Source organism: Bos grunniens, chromosome 8 (genome assembly GCF_055505025.1).
Source record: "Bos grunniens cultivar Pamir isolate PY7600 chromosome 8, Bosgru_T2T1.0, whole genome shotgun sequence".
NCBI lineage: Eukaryota > Metazoa > Chordata > Mammalia > Artiodactyla > Bovidae > Bos > Bos grunniens.
Window position 1 is genome coordinate 101,288,487 of NC_141172.1, and position 16,603 is coordinate 101,305,089.

Consider the following 16,603-nt stretch of genomic DNA (forward strand, 5'->3'; position numbering starts at 1 on the left):
GACTATTCCATTGTCAATTAGGTCAAGCTGGTTGAGAGTACTGAAAACTTCAGTATTAGAGGACCTACAGACTTCTTTTAAAGGGTCACATAAATATTTTAGACTTCATGGGCCATACAGGCTCTGACCCAGCTATTCATCTCTGCAGTTATAAAATGAAAGCAGTCAGAGGTAAGATGTAAACAAGTAGGCACGACTGTGTTCAAATAAAACTTTATATACAGACAATGAAATTTAATTTCATGTAAGTTTCACAATCATAACAAAATATTCTTTGTGTTTTTCACCATTTAAAGTGTAAAAATCAGGGACTTCCCTGGTGGTTCACTGGTTAAGATTCCATGCTTTCAAGGTAGGGGTCTCCAGGTCAATCCTTGGTTGAGGAACTAAGATCCCACATGCTGTGCCATAGGGTCAAAAAATAACAATAAAAAAATTTTTTAATGGAATAATATGAGGTATATAGTTTATTTTTTTATGTAAAAATCAGTCTCAGTTCATGGGCAATACAAAAATGAGCAACTGGAATGGATCTGGCCAACAGGAGAATTTGCTAACCCTGTTCTGTATCCTTACTAATTTTTATGTACTGGGCTATCAATTACTGAGAGAGGAGTATTGAAATCTCCAGCTATAATTGTGGATTTTTCTATTTCTTTATTTAGTTGTTAGTATTATGTATTCTGAAGCTCTACAATTAGGTGAAAAATATATATATGTATCAAGAAATATAAATAAATATATGGAATACAAAGTAATAAATGATAAATAAAATAGAATATAAAAAATAATCTTAAGAAAACCAGGACAGAAAGCAGAAACAGAATGAATATAAATAGAAAACAAATAGCAAGATGACAAACTTAAACCCAACCATATCAATAATTATATAAAGTGAAAATGGCATAAAGATTCCCATTCAAAGGCAGAAGTTACAACAGTCTGGATAAAAGCAAAATTCAATTATATGGTGTGAATAAGAAACTCATTTTAAATATAAAAATCTCAGGTTAAAGCTAAAAAGACGAGTAAAGAGAAATATGTAAACACTAATCATAAGAAAGATAAAGTGGCTGTACTAATATCAAAGTAGACTTCAGGAAAAGAAATATCACCAGGGATAAAGAAAGACACTTCATAATGATAAAGGGATCAATTTATCAAGAAAACATAATACATCACACATAAAGCATGCACATAAATGGCAGATAACCTCTGGTTTTCAATTATGTTTACTTTTTTGGTTAGTTTTTTTTAAGTGATTACTCTGGAGTTTAATCAACAATAAGTTTCTTTAACTTACCCCAGTCTACCTTAAAATAATACTATAATACATAGGTATTATGTAAGAACTTTTCAAAGTATACATCTGTTTCTCTTATCATACATATTCTTTGTATTACTGTCATATATTGTACTTTTCACATTTGCTACAACCCCCCCAACTATATTAATTTTATCTTGCTTTAAATAATCAATTACCTTTTTTCCTTTTTGCATCTTGTTTTAATCACTTGTATCTTATGGAGCTTTCCATAGAGAGCACTCTAGAGTTTTTTTCAAAAATTTTTTACTATGGTATAATACACATAAAATCACTATTTTTAAACACAGAATGCAGTGATGTTAAATACATTCATAATGTGCAACTATCACAACCATTCATTTCCATAACACTTTTCACCTTGTGTTGATAAAACTGAAATTCTATATCCATTAAATGAAGCTCCCTAAACCCTCTTCTTCCAGTCCCTAGCAACCACCATTCTACTCTCTCGCTCTAAGATTCTGTCTACTCTAAGTATTCTTTCTCATTTCTTTTTGAGCATATTAGATAGCTATTTTCTTTATGGTTACCATGGGGATTACTTTCAACATCCTAAAGTTATAACACTCTAATTTGAATTTAGTCCGGCTTAACTTCAATAACATACAAAAACTCTGCTCCTTTATAGATCTGTCCCCACCTCTTTCCACTATTACCACAAAAAATAGATCTTTAAACAATGTGTGCCCAGAAAAACAAACTAACAATTCATTTAAATGTTATTAGTCTCCTAAATTATGTAGAAAACAAAATGTGGAATTACAAACCAAGTCACTTAAGAACTTTAGATTAATAATAAAAAAAAAGTGTATTAGGCCCTTAAATCTGCAGAGAAGAAAAAGTGGATTACAAACCACTGTTTGAATGATATAGGCTTTTACAGTGGCATTCACTGAGATCTTTACTTCCTCAAATAAATGGCTTTGAGCTACTGTCTACTGTCTTTTCATTTCACCCCAAGGGACCCCTCTGAATATTTCTTACAGGGCAGATCTAGTTAAGTAATAAACTTTTTCAGTTTTTACTCATCTGGGAATGTCTTAATTTCTCTCTCACATTTGAAGGACAAATTTACCAAACATAGGATACTTGGTTAACAGTTACATTCTTTTAGAACTTTGAATATATTGGCCCACTGACTTTTGTCCAAGTTCCTGAAGAGAAATCTGCTCATATTCTTATTAAGGATCCCTTGCATGCGATGAGTCGATTCTCTCGCAATGCTTTTTGGATTTTCTCTTTATCTCTGACTTCCAAAAGTTTGGTTTCAAATGTGTCTCAGTGTGGGTCTCATCAAATTCATCTTACCTGGAGTTCATAAAGGTTCTTAGATGTTTATATTCATATTTTTCATCAAATTTGGTATTGTGGTAATGCTGGAAATCAGATTCTTCCCTTTTCTCAGGGTTTTCTTGTCTGTGTTATTGTTTTTCTGATTCTTTTGGACTGTCTCTATGCCAAGAATAAGCTTGAGGTGTAAATTTAAGTCCCTCTCAAGTGTCTTCTGAGCCTTTTCCTGGGCATGCACTAATACTTTCTAATTTTCTCTGTAGATGCAGTTGTTTTTTTAATGTCCTAGTCTTTAATATTTGCTTCCCAAAAGGGGGTAGGGGAAGGAAAATGAAGGGGAGGAAGGTGTAGAAAACACCAACCCTTTATATCCTCTGAAAGTCACATGTACTGGGGGTGAGAGGTGCTGACCAAAGGGAGAGATGCAAGAAGAATGGCTGCCTGCCTCTTCGCATCTATGTGATCAGAAGGAGCAATCAGAGCACAGATCCTTGAAGCTTTTGCCCACCCTGGCTCCTATTTGTAAGCTGCTCTGGAACTCACACAGCTGCCTGCCATGTGACTGAGGGTGAGGGATGGTAGCTGCTACTGTGCTGAGAGCTAAAATTGACCATAATTAACCACAGTTTACCTTCCAAGTCTTCCCCTGGAACTCGCAGGCCTTCAAAAGACTCCAGAGTTCCAAATTAGTTACAGGCAGATTCTGCCAGCCCAATTGTCATTTAGGTAGAAAGACTGCTGGTGCTTCTTACTCTACCACCTTTCCAGAATCCCTCAATTATCTTTGAACTTAACCAAAAACATGAGGAAGAAAAGTCACATATCCACATATTTACCACTTTGTGTAGACCCAAATTTCCACCTGGTATCACTTTCCTCAAGTCTGAGGAATTTCCTTTTCCATTTCATAAAATTTAAGTCTGTTACTAACAAATGTTCTCAGCTTTTGTGTGCCTCAAAAAAGCTTTAACTTTTATTTTTGAAAAATATTTTAACTGAACATAGAATTTCGGTCTGATTATTATTTATCTTCAGTACTTTGAAGATGTTTCTCCATTGTCTTCTGATTTGCACCATTTGGGGGCAAGAACTCTCGTTACTCTTATCTTTGTTTCTCTGAAAAATGTGACTTTTTTCCTTCTGGCTACTTTTAAGATTTGTTCCGCATTCCTGGTTTTCAGCAATTTGATTATGACGAGCCTTGGTGTGGTTTCCACTGTATTTATCCTGCCTGTGGTTCATTGAACTTCTTGGATATGTGGGTTTACAGTTTCCACCAAATTTGGAATATTTTCAGTCATTATTTCTTTAGACATATTGGTTTCCCAACCCCCATCTTTTCTGGGACTTCAAATATACATATGTTTAGAACCACTTTACTTTGTTCTACAGGTTACTAAGGCTCTGATTTTTTTTTTTTTTTCAGTTTTTTTTGGGTCTGTGTTTAGTTTCTACTGTTGACTTTAAATTCACTGACTATTTCTTTTATAGAGTATTAGTGCTGTTAAAGCCATACCTGTTTCTTTTTAGATGCTATATTTTTATCTCTAGAAGTTACATTTGATTTTTATTTTCTCCTTGTTGGTATTTTCCTTTAAATCCTTTCCCATACTTTAGTAACTATTCCAAAGTCCAAATCTGCTAATTTCATCATCTGTCATTTTTTAGACCTGTTTCTGTTGACTGATTTTTCTTCTAGCTACAGGTCACAATTTTGTGGTTCATTCCATGTCTGGCAATTTTTGGTTGAATGCTCAACACTGTGAGCACCAGTATTTGTTTCATTCCTTTAAAGTGCCAAACTCCTTTCTGGAAAAAAGTTACTTTCAGATCAGCTAATTGTTTTATAGCTTGTTTTTAAGTCTTTTTAGGGTGGGTTTAGAATAGTCTTTATGGTAGAGCTGAAATATCACCCCTACTGGTCAGGCATGTATGGCTTAATATTCAGCAATAAATTCAAAGGCAGATTTCTGGAGCATTTTTCTCACAGATGGAAACTAGTACTCCTATAGGCAGAAAGATAATAGAGGAAAACCCATGTAGAAATGTAACACTTCCACTTATATCTTGTTAGACAGCACTCAATCACATGAACACACCTAGCTATAAGAAGACTAGACAAGCAGTCATTTAATCTGGGTGACAACATGCCCTGATAAAAATTAGTGCTCTGTTGCTTAAGAAAACAGAAAGTATTGGGGCACACAATAAATAGTCTCTGCCATCATCGTAAGATTACATTTAGAAGGCAAAGCATATGATTTATGTAGACAAGTGTAAAACATTTGTCTACAGAGCCAGACATCCTGGAATGTGAAGTCAAGTGGGCCTTAGGGAAGCATCACTACAAACAAAGCTAGTGGAGGAGATGGAATTCCAGTTGAGCTATTTCAAATCCGATGATGCTGTGAAAATGCTGCATTCGACATGCCAGCAAATTTGGAAAACTCAGCAGTGGCCACAGGACTGGAAAAGGTCAGTTTTCATTTCAATCCCAAAAAAGGCAATGCCAAAGAATCCTCAAACTATTGCACAATTGCATTCATCTCATCCACTAGCAAAGTAATGCTCAAAATTCTCCAAGCCAGGCTTCAAGAGTACATGAACTGTGAACTTCCAGATGTTCAAGCTGGATTCCTTTCACTGACAGGATCACAACAAACTGTGTTTCCTAAAGAGACAGGAATACCAAACCACTTGACCTGCCTCTTCAGAAATCTGTATGCAGGTCAGGAAGGAACAGTTAGAACTGGACATGGAACAGACTGGTTCCTAATAGGAAAAGGAGTACATCAAGGCTGTATATTGTCACCCTGCTTATTCAACTTACATGCAGAGTACATCATGAGAAATGCTGGGCTGCAGGAAGCACAAGCTGGAATCAAGATTGCCAGGAGAAATAACAATAACCTAAGATATGCAGATGACACCACCCTTATGGCAGAAAGCGAAGAGGAACTAAAGAGCCTCTTGAAGAAAGTAAAAGAGAGTGAAAAAGTTGGTTTAAAACTCAACATTCAGAAAACTAAGATCAAAGCATCTAGTTCCATCACTTCATGGCAAGTAGATGGGGAAACAGTGGAAACAGTGACAGACTTTATTTTCTTGGGTTCCAAAATCACTGCAGATGGTGACTGCAGCCATGAAATTAAAAGATGCTTGCTCCCTGGAAGAAAAGCTACGACCAAGCTAGATAGCATATTAAAAAGCAGAGACATTACTTTGCCAACAAAAGTCCGTCTAGTCAAGGCTACGGTTTTTCCAGTGGTCATGTATGGATGTGAGAGTTGGACTATACAGAAAGCTGAGTGCCGAAGAATTGATGCTTTTGAACTGTGGTGTTGGAGAAGACTTTTAAAGTCCCTTGGACAGCAAGATCCAATTAGTCCATCCTAAAGGAAATCAGTCCTGAATATTCATTGGAAGGACTGATGCTGAAGCTGGAACTCCAATATTTTGGCCACCTGATGCAAAGAACTGACTCATTTGAAAAGACCCTGATGCTGGGAAAAACTGAAAAAGATCGAAGGTGGGAAAAGAAGGGGATGACAGAGGATGAGATGGCTGGATGGCATCACCGACTTGATGCACATGAGTTTGAGTATATTCTGGGAGTTGGTGATGGACAGGGAGGCCTGGCGTGCTGCAGTCCACGGGGGTGCACAAAGTTGGACATGACCGAGTGACTTAACTAAACTGAAACTACAAAAATTTTGTGATGAAGACAGTATACAAAAAGATCTTTCAACACAGTACTATACATGGCTTTCCTTTAGCAACCCATTATTAATGTGATTTTTAAAATTATTTATGTCTTTGAAGAACTACTTAAGTATCTTACAATGGGATTAAACTCTTTAAATGAGCCCTAGAAACTTTCCAATAAAATTTGTTCAAAATCAATCAGAAATATTTATTCAAAGAAGTCAAGAATTAAGAGTAACATAATCTTTAGTTTTTGAAATTTTTAGAGAATTGCAAATATTGAATTAAGTATTACAAAAGTATTTTTAATGTATAGGTGACCTAAAAAATAGAAGCAAAATTTTTAGGTACCAACATGCCAGCCCCTTAGGAGGCCCCCTTTCAGTAAAAGGCAAAGTAAAATTAGAAATTTTCCATCTACCACAGGTATTGAACAAGGAAGTATATGTCTGTTCAGAGATCTGAATGGAGAAATGTAAATACCCAGATTTTTACTTTCTCTTGTCTTCTGGTATGAATCCCCAAAGCAATATATTAGCATACACATTAGGGTGCGTTAGCAGGACTATACTGTGCTACGTGTGCACGCTTGGCTGTGTCTGACTCTGTGCAAGTCCATATACTACAGCCCGCCAGGCTCCTCTGTCCATGGAGTTTTCCAGGCAAGAATACTGGAGTGGGTTGCCGTTTCTACCCTAGCAAATCTAGCAGAGCAAACACAAAAGATTCTCACAGAAGGAAAAATAGAATTTAGTTGAAGTTTATCTCATAACCAAAAATTATGAATCAAGTAAAAATAATATACCATAAGCAAAGATTAGCTGATACAAACCCCAGGAATATTAGCACCCCTAAGAACTCCATAATTGTAAAATCTGAGACTATAAAAATTGTTTTAAATAATTAAAAAATTAGGGGAAAAAACAATAGTGACCATAAAAAAAGAACACGATATTAAAAAAACAAAACTAGGTGGTCTTTAAAAAAACGCATCAAATGGACACAGAAAAATGAAAAATATATGCCTTGAAATCAAATACTCAACAGAAGGATTAAACAGCATACCAGACAAAGCTGAACACTGAGTGAATCAGAAAACCATTTCAAGGAAATTATCCAAAATACAGGACTTTAAGGAGAAGTAGGTGACAATGAATGCAAGAGGTTAAACAAATGCAGGACTAAATGAGGTGGCCCAAAACATGTCTAACTGGAGTTCCAGAAGGAGGCAATTCTGTGGAAAGTTGGGGTCACTACTAAGCAGGATAAATTAAAGTAAGTCTGCAGCAATGGTCTTCAACCCTGGCTGCACCTTACATGTATCAGCTGCTGCTGCTGCTAAGTCGCTTCAGTCGTGTCCGACTCTGCGACCCCAAAGACGACAGCCCATCAGGCTCTACCTTCCCTGGGATTCTCCAGGCAAGAACACTGGAGTGGGTTGCCATTTCCTTCTCCAAAGTATGAAAGTGAAAAGTGAAAGTGAAGTCGCTCCGTCGTGTCTGACTCTTCGTGACCCCATGGACTGCAGCCCACCAGGCTCCTCTGTCCATGGGATTTTCCAGGCAAGAGTACTGGAGTGGGGTGCCATTGCCTTCTCCGACATGTATCAGCTAAGAAGCTTTAAAAACAGTACCTAGGCCTCTCCTTCCCCAACCAGCAATTTCAGAATTGGTGTGGAGTAGGTCAAGGTATCTGTATTTTCTTCAAAGTTTCCCAAGCTATTTTAGTGAACCCTCAGAGAACCAGCGATCCACACCCAGACATAGCTAGAGACACAGAACAAAATTAAAGAGAAAACTGTTAGAACAACTACAGAGAATTAATTCTATCTACACAATAATAACATAGGCTGACAAAAGGCTTCTCAACAACAGAGGCTAAAAGAATAATAAAACAGTACCTGCAAAGTACTAAGAGAAAATAACTGTCAACCTAAAAACACTGAACCTAGAATGAAACGGGATACAAGAGGAAATTCAAAACATAAAGACAAAACAGAGCAGACTACTGCTGCCAGATAAACTCACAGCTCATACATCTTTCTTTTCCTAAGTAATCAATCAATCCAGATGTCAGTCTTTCTGGTCATCTGTTCCAGTAGTTTATAAATATGATCAGACAAACTGACCTCGGTTTTAAAGTTAAAAGCAAACACGTGTCCCACCCCCCCCACCCCCCGCCTAGATGTACCTAGCTCTAGGAGTAAGAGCCAAATTCTCCTTAAAAGTCTAACAGATCAAGAGGATAATCAGATTTTAGAACTTCAAATTCTAGTTATTTCCTTCATTCAGTAATTCTCTTTAAGTGTGGCTCCTCAAATGTCAGCATCATCATTCCTGGAACTTGTGGAAATGCAAAATTATCAGGACCCATCCTGGACCTACTGGCCTAGCAATTCTGACGATGAACTCTGCAAATGTGCTTTAACACTCAGATGATTCTGAAGCCAAGTCAAATTTGAGAGCGCTTTCAGTCTCCTGCTCCTATTATCTACTGTTCACACTTTCACAAGAACAAACCCCCTGTTGCTGCCCCACCAACGAATCTTCTAGAGTAATGGTCCATGGCTGACCAATTCTCATATACTTTTAATCTCTTCACTGAATTTTCTTTTCATTTTTCTCTTAACTGTCACTTCTCTTATAGGGGTTCTCACAGAAAGGTTGTTCACTCTTCCAAACATCAGTGTCTAGAAGGTGAGGTCCACTCTTCTCTAACTTCCTGTAACTCCAAAAACCTTTGGATAAAAAAAATCTCGTCTTTTCTGAGACTCTCTACTCTCATGGCTTCCACTGTTAAGTGGCTGTGATATAGATTTCCAAATGTCTCTTACGACGCTGAAACCAGAAGAACCCACTACCTACCTGACACTTCCACCTGGATGTTCCCAGAGGAACCTCAAATCAATGTATGAAATCTGAACATGCTATGTTGTCCAACCCTATTTTTTCTGTATTTTCTAAAATAAATGAAGGCACTACAATTCAGCTACACAATTATCCAAATCTAAAATCTGAAAATCATCAGTGGAATTCCTTATTCAAACATTCAACTAATCACCAATTACCATCAATTTCACCTATGTTCTCTAATTCTCTCCATCACAACTGCTACTGCTACAGTAGAAATCTTCCTCCCTTACCAGGATTTCCTGTACAGCAATAGCCTCCTAACTCCCTTGCTATCTCTTCAGTACTTCACTCCTCCAATTCATTTTACAGTCCTCAAATTTCAAGAACATTTAGTTTTAAAATCATGTGAGTTTATAAAATTTTAACTTAGTTTTAATACCTCTAAAGTCATCATCATTCAGTGCAAGCTTTTAAATCTAGCTCTTTTACTCAATAGTTCTAGATCACCAACTTATTGATAATTTATCACAATTATGTAACAAAGAATGCCAGTCAAAAATTAGATCCAAATTAATCCTTGAAATTTAAGGGTGCTGTAACTAGTAACTTCATCTATATGAACTTCACTGCCACAGATTTTAGTTTTTGTTATAAATAGTAGCACTTGATGTTATAAGATGAGCAAAATAAGAACACTGTGGAAAAAATGTTTGAAACCCAGGGAAGAAAATTCTCAAATTTTGAAAAAAAAAAAATGAAAACTCACCGTATACACCTGCAGAAGGAGTGGAATTGTTCATGGTAAAAGGTCCGTTAATGATGCCAGAAGAAAGAAGCTCATCAGACCCCCGCTGAAAAGCAAGAGCAATATTGTGTTAATAAAAATGAGTCTCTGATAATGATCCATAAATTTACTACTAAAAATTTTAAAAGCTAGTACTATTACTTAAATCTGATTATCACGGCATTTAAGGAGAACACCTCAAGAATCATAACATCTAAAGGCTGGAAGAGAACAGTAAAGGAAAATTATTGCACATCTACATGGTTGTTAACAATAAAAAAAAGAACTGCCATCACATAATTGGGAGCATAATCCTATAACCTTTTTTGATCAAACCCTCTGAGATGTTACAGCTGAAGTACCAAAAACCATATTCAGGGGTTGTATCCTAATTATTATTTTTGCAGTATACTTTTAAGTATATTTAGTGTATTTTAAACACAATTGGTATATTAAGCATGTTAAGTTTTTTAGTATGTTTTTAAGCATTTGCATGTGAATAATTTGTGCAGCACTCCCTTTTTCAGACATATATATAAAAATATATATATACTTTTTCATGATATATATATTGTATACATATATTCTTAAAAGTTGAACAAAAAGATGTAATTTATTTCTATATTGGCCAAATCCTTTAAATAAGTGATTTTTCTTCCATTATTCCTTAAATGGTCTTTATTGTGTATTATTTCTTAAATAACTACTCTTTTAAGTAATTTAGACTTTTTTTCAGGTAAGAGCTTGACCAATTTCAAAGTTGAATTATCAAAGCTAAAAGGTAAGTGAGCGGGCCTAGCCTTTTCATTGTAACCATGAGGTCTATTACCAAGATTAAAACATTTATATATAGGAATGACAATAAGCAACATGTATAAATTTAAAACCAACCTATTTCAAATGGTAATTTGTTCAGCTCTCAGTCAATGTTTTTGGCCACATGTCACCACTTGTGAGATCTTAGTTCTCTGACCAGAGATCGAAACCTGGCCCCCGACAGCAGTAGAGAATTTCCTGATCCTCCCGACCCAGGAATCAAACCCATGTCTCCTGCTTGGCAGGTGGATTCTTTACTGCTGAGCCATGGGGGAGATCTAGTTATACATACACAATGTAATTAGTAGTGAATAGCAATCCCTTAAAGGTAAAAATATTCTTTCAATAAAGGAAACTTTCTAAAGTTTTAAAAAGAAATGCAAACTTTTTGATACCAACAAAAAGCAAATTCCCTGTCAGATAAATTGATAAAAGACTGGATTTTGACAAAATCAAAATGGAAAGGACTGCAAAAGAGATTTAATAAAGTTCCATTTGTAATTAACCTTTGAGAATAAGAGGGGCTTCCCTGGTAGCTCAGTCAGTAAAGAACCTGCCTGAAGTGCAAGAGACCCGGGTTCAATCCCTGGGTCAGGAAGATGCCCTGGAAAAGGAAATGGCCAACCACTCCAGTATTCTTGCCTGGAAAATCCCATAGACAGAGGAGCCTGGTGGGCTACAGTCCATGAGATGGCAAGAGTAGGACATAAGAAGAATAAACAATGTGGCACTAGAACTTTCCTTCAGCACACTGATGATATCTGTTTAGGAAAAAAACAGGAGGTCAAATTTTTCACTATAATCATCTTCATTTAAACATTTTTGCATACTTATCCAATTATATCAGGAAAATATATAAATGTTAATTAGCTAGATCATTTTCATAGTTGTGTTATCCTAATACACACTGTACAAAGTTATAATATGAATCTATGTTTCTCTGTAATCTTTTTAACTGATAAGTTTTTGTCACATTGTTAGTCTCCATCATAATTATTTAATGAATTCTTAAATTCTGTAATTGCCTACTATTTCCCTACTACTCAATATTAGCACCACATGTAAGTTATTGATCCCCAAAATTATGCTGCATTTAGAATACAATATTTTCTTCTATCCATAGAATAAATATTCAGAAGTAAAAGAGACAATCTTTTCTTTTTGAGTGAAGGTAAAACTGTAAGAAATCTCAAACTTCTGTTTAACAATATATAGTAACTTCAAGTTACTAATATACTACAAATGACTACTAAGATGCATTTTTGCTTCTACAGTAAAAGTGAAAGTCACTCAGTTGTGTCTGAATCTTTGCAACTCCATGGACTATACAGTCCATGGAATTCTCCAGGCCAGAATACTGGAATGGGTAGTCATTCCCAACCCAGGGATCGAACCCAGGTCTCCTGAACCACAGGTGGATTCTTTACCAGCTGAGCCACAAGGGAAGCCCAAGAATACTGCTGTGTGTAGCCTATCCCTTCTCCAGCGGATCTTCCCAATCCAGGAATCAAACCAGTCTCCTGCATTGCAGGTGGATTCTTTACCAGATGAGCTATTTCCAAAGGGTTCTTCAAATATTGTTGGAATTGGCACATGACCGCCACAATTTTAATATTACTCAGTTTGGCTCACAGTCTGTGTAATAAAGAATCTAACCTTGTTCAAAGAGAGGTCTGGTTTTTGCCCTCTCCTTCTAGGAGGTAATCTCTAAATCCCTGGTAAAGTTATGCCTGAGAAAGTGTCTTTTTTTTTTTTTTAAACTTGAGGGGATTTGAGTCACCAGACAGTATTACAGGCAAGGTTGACTACATGGCTGGAGGGGCTGGAGAGTGAATTCTAAGATTAGCCTCCAGAGCAATCAAGTATGCTTAACACAGAGTTGCTGGTCATGCTACATAGAATTGCTGTTTTGTAGTTTAGTCGCTAAATCATGTCTGACTCATGTCTGTGACGCCATGGACTGCAGTGCACCAGGGTCCTCTGTCTATGTTCAAGGCAAGAACACTGGAGTGGGTTGCCATTTCCTTCTCCAGGGGATCTTCCCGACCCAGGGATCCAAACTGGGTCTCCTGCACTGCAGGCAGATTCTATACCATTTGAGCCACCAGGGAAGCCTGTTCCCTAACTTGACTGTTGGCCTAATTCCTCTCATGGATAAATGATGAATCAATAGAGCAAATATATTAAAACTATTCATTTGAAGGATTTTTTAAAACTTTATTCTTCACCTTTAAATCACCATTTAGATTTCTAACTGTAAAAGACAAATTTAGTCCAAAAATGTGATCTACTAGTCAAATATTTACAAAAAGATAAATTTATATGGCATATTAAGTAAATTAATGAAACATCTTAACTGTTATATATCATGTTTCTACACGAAATATAAACTATAAAAGGAAATGGTGAACATTAGTCTTCAAAATAAAAGCATTTAAGTTTGATAATTCTACTAGATCTTCTAATAGTAACAAGAAGCATTTTTTAAAAGAGTAGTAATAATAATGTAATAGTAGTAATAACAATAATCTAAAATAATGCATAAGTAAAGCAAACCCTATAGGATCCAATGAAATGCTGGAATGCTATTTTTATGTCTTATTATACAATAAGAAAAATTAAAATATTTGATTCCAAAGTTTTATACTTGGAAATAGCAGAGAGGGGGTTACTATTCATTTTACAGAATAAACAACGCGTATCTCAAATAATTTTGACACTTTAAAAAACTGATAACTTTTGACCCTAATGATTTCAGGATATGATAAAAGACAAAGATAGCAAAAAGAGCTTACATTTGAAAATGCAGTCATAAAAAATATACCGATAATCAAAATTTACTAGCTAAGCTTTTTTGCTCCCCAAAATTCATTTTCAAATCATAGAAAATAAAGGTTTTAAGACATTATAAAGCTCAAATCCCAAGTCATATTACTTTGTAAGCTTTGTAAAAAGTGACAAAAACACAATCAGTTCACTAAACAACTATTCTTTCCTTGACATCAATTCTTTCTCCTGGGGGTGGGGGGTGGGGAATCACTGCCTGTAATTAACAGACTACTTCACAAAAAACAAAAAGTATTTATGAAAATTATGCTTAATATTTATATCCTAAGTGTCTGAAAACTAATTTTCCATTATAGTTAAGGAAGAGCAATGCAGACCTAGGTAAAACTGACTGTCTTGTAAGGGAGGAAAACGTTTGCCTTCTTCTCTTCTAGGTTCTTTGGCTGGTCTAAAAATTCAACTGACGCAAGACAGATTAACAGGAGAGAAACAAAATTTAATTTCATACATACAGGAACTCATGAAGATATGAGACTTTAAGAAGTGACCAGAGCATGCAATTTTTATGCCTTTTAGACAAAGAAAACAATTATTTGTGGAACTCTGACAAAACAAATGGCCTGGGGCTTAATCAGCCTTCTCTGCCTTGAATTTCCTATCTCTGGTGATAAAGATGACTTCTACCCTCCTTGTACTAATGTAAGGAGGATACTTTCACTTGGAAGATTTATTTCCTGCTTTCAGGGAGACAAAGGAGGGTCAGTATGCTTGCATCATCTGTTTCTTAAGTAACTTTAATTCAAAATAATCAACACACCAAAATGGCCTATTTGAGGGTGGCATATTTTGCTCCACCTCACTCTCTGCTGGGGCTTCCCTGGTGACTCTGACAGTAAAGAATCTGCCCTGCAATGCGGGAGACCTGGGTTCGATCCCTGGGTTTGGAAGTTCCTCTGGAGGAGGGCATGGCAATCTACTCCAATCTTCTTGCCTGGAGAATCCCCATAGTCAGAGGAGCCTGGTGGGCTAGTCTGCGGAGTCGCAGAGAGTCGGAAATGGCTGAGCGACTAAGCACAGCACTCTGTGCCAGCTGTGGTGAGACATTATAGTTTGCGAGATGAAGAGAAGATAAGCAGAATGAAGACTCTAAATAAATGATGGAAAGCTTATTTGGATGAGTGACTGCAGATGATCAACAGCAGAAAACTGTTAAAAAAAAAAAGTTAAAAAGTGAAAGAAAAATGACTGTACCACAGGTAAACAAATTAGCATTAAACAAAAAGGCTTTAACAAATCAAATAATGAAGACATCATGGGGTGAGGGTGGAGCAGGAACAATACTTGCTCAACAGTCTCCTTAGAAACACACAGTAAATTTATAAAAGTGCAACAGTTTTTCTGCGGACTTGTTAGCTTTCTGGTTAAGTCAACACACCAATCAGCTTTACTGCCTCAAGTATCAATTATTGAAGCTCTCTCCTGCTTAAGAATAATTAAATACACAGGGCCAACAAAGCAAAGGAATACTGCAATTAAGCACCACAAACAAAGTGTTTTATTATCAATTTGATGGGAAGTGGTTCTGTTTAGCATTAAAGTGAGATTATTAATATGACAAAAGGCAATCCACACAACTGCAAATCAGCCAATAAAATAACAGGTAAGGAAGATTCTGAAAATAAACCATTAATTAGCTTATGGTTAAATTTCAGATCATACCTAAATGCATGTGAAATTCAAGAATAAGATATTTATTTTCGTCTATCAAGGTACTATGATCATAAAAAATAAGCTATCAAAAAAACTCATTATTTTCCATGATACTAGAACTATCTTTTTTTATTAGGTACTAGGTTTGCTCTAAGGTATTAGCTTATAGTTAACACCATAGGTTTGTTCTTCTGTATAATTAGATTAAAACTACAACAGACAGGCCAAGTTTTGGAAAGAAAGAAAAATAATGAAATAAAGTGTATCACTGTTTCCATTGTTTCCCCAGCTATTTGCCATCAAGTGATGTGACTGGATGCCATGATCTTAGTTTTTTTGAATGTTGAGTTTTAAGCCACCTTTTTCACTCTCCCCTTTCACCTTCATCAAGAGGCTCTTCAGTTCCTCTCCAGTTTCCTCTTCACCTTCTGCCATAAGGGTGGTGTCATCTGCATATCTGAGATTACTGATAATGTATTAGAAGAGGAAGAAAAAATATGGATAGTTGTCTCTGGTGCAGTGTTAGTTGCTCAGTCATGTCTGACTCTTTGCGACCCCATAGACTGTGGCCCACCAGGCTCTTCTGTTCATGGGATTCTCCAGGCAAGAATACTGGTGGGGTAGCCATTCCTTTCTCCAGGGGATCTTCCTGACCCAGGCATGGAACTCAGGTCTCCTGCATTACAGGCAGATTCTTTACTGTCTGAGCCACCAGGGAAGCCCTATATATGCATTAGAAAGGTATTGGAAGGGTAAAGAAAAAGCTAATAAAATTGTTGTCTTTATGGAAAAGACAAGAAGAGGGGCAACACTGAATAAGAGTTCTCCACACGTACACAGTTGAATTTGTTGAAATACTTCTGTTCTTTTGTTTTATGAATTTAATTTTTACTTTTATCAAATATGTGTACTAGAACAAATATTACAAAAGAGTTTATATGGTAAAAGCAGATCTCAGCACTCAAACCCAGTCTTTAAACAGTTCTTATTCTAATGGTTGCCACTACAACACTAGTAGACAACATGTTTATATTACTAGTTATAAGTTATCAACTTGAAAATAAACTGACTGACCTCTAATATGAAACCTTAAGAATTTATCTCTAAAATTCCTCCCTTTTCTGTTCTCTCAATGTTTGAAATACATGCTATTAGTTTTAATTCTTGTTTAAGTATCTTTGAACTTTAAATACTAAACATATCTTTATTGCTTGTCAACTTGACGTTATCTCTTTTTGTATGTATTTTGAAATGTTAGATCTTATTCTCTTATTTTTTATTATTTAAAAACATTTTAATTTTATTGGAGTATAGTTGAGTTACAATGTTGTG

At 35.9% G+C, this 16,603-nt stretch overlaps 1 protein-coding gene and 1 pseudogene across 11 annotated transcripts in view; both read right to left on the minus strand.

Moving 5' to 3' along the window:
* PTBP3 (polypyrimidine tract binding protein 3) overlaps nt 1-16,603 on the minus strand; it is a 90,555-nt gene that overhangs the window by 58,488 nt on the left and 15,464 nt on the right. For 6 of the 8 annotated variants that reach the window (XM_086315980.1, XM_086315977.1, XM_086315976.1 and 3 more), the window contains one exon: nt 9,941-10,025. Coding sequence is in view for 5 of the 8 variants with exons in the window: in XM_086315973.1 (XP_086172099.1) it covers nt 9,941-10,025 (85 nt within the window). In the remaining 3 variants the exon portion in view is untranslated. Of the gene's footprint in view, nt 1-9,940; nt 10,026-11,416; nt 11,536-16,603 lie in introns of all 8 variants that reach the window. The other 2 variants (XM_086315974.1, XM_086315971.1) reach the window with 1 other exon arrangement.
* Nucleotides 1-16,603, minus strand: part of LOC147367812 (immunoglobulin-binding protein 1 pseudogene) — a 33,786-nt pseudogene that overhangs the window by 1,719 nt on the left and 15,464 nt on the right. For 2 of the 3 annotated variants that reach the window (XR_015132138.1, XR_015132139.1), the window contains one exon: nt 9,941-10,025. The product of XR_015132138.1 is annotated as an immunoglobulin-binding protein 1 pseudogene, transcript variant X1 (transcript). Of the gene's footprint in view, nt 1-9,940; nt 10,026-11,416; nt 11,536-16,603 lie in introns of all 3 variants that reach the window. The other variant, XR_015132140.1, reaches the window with a different exon arrangement.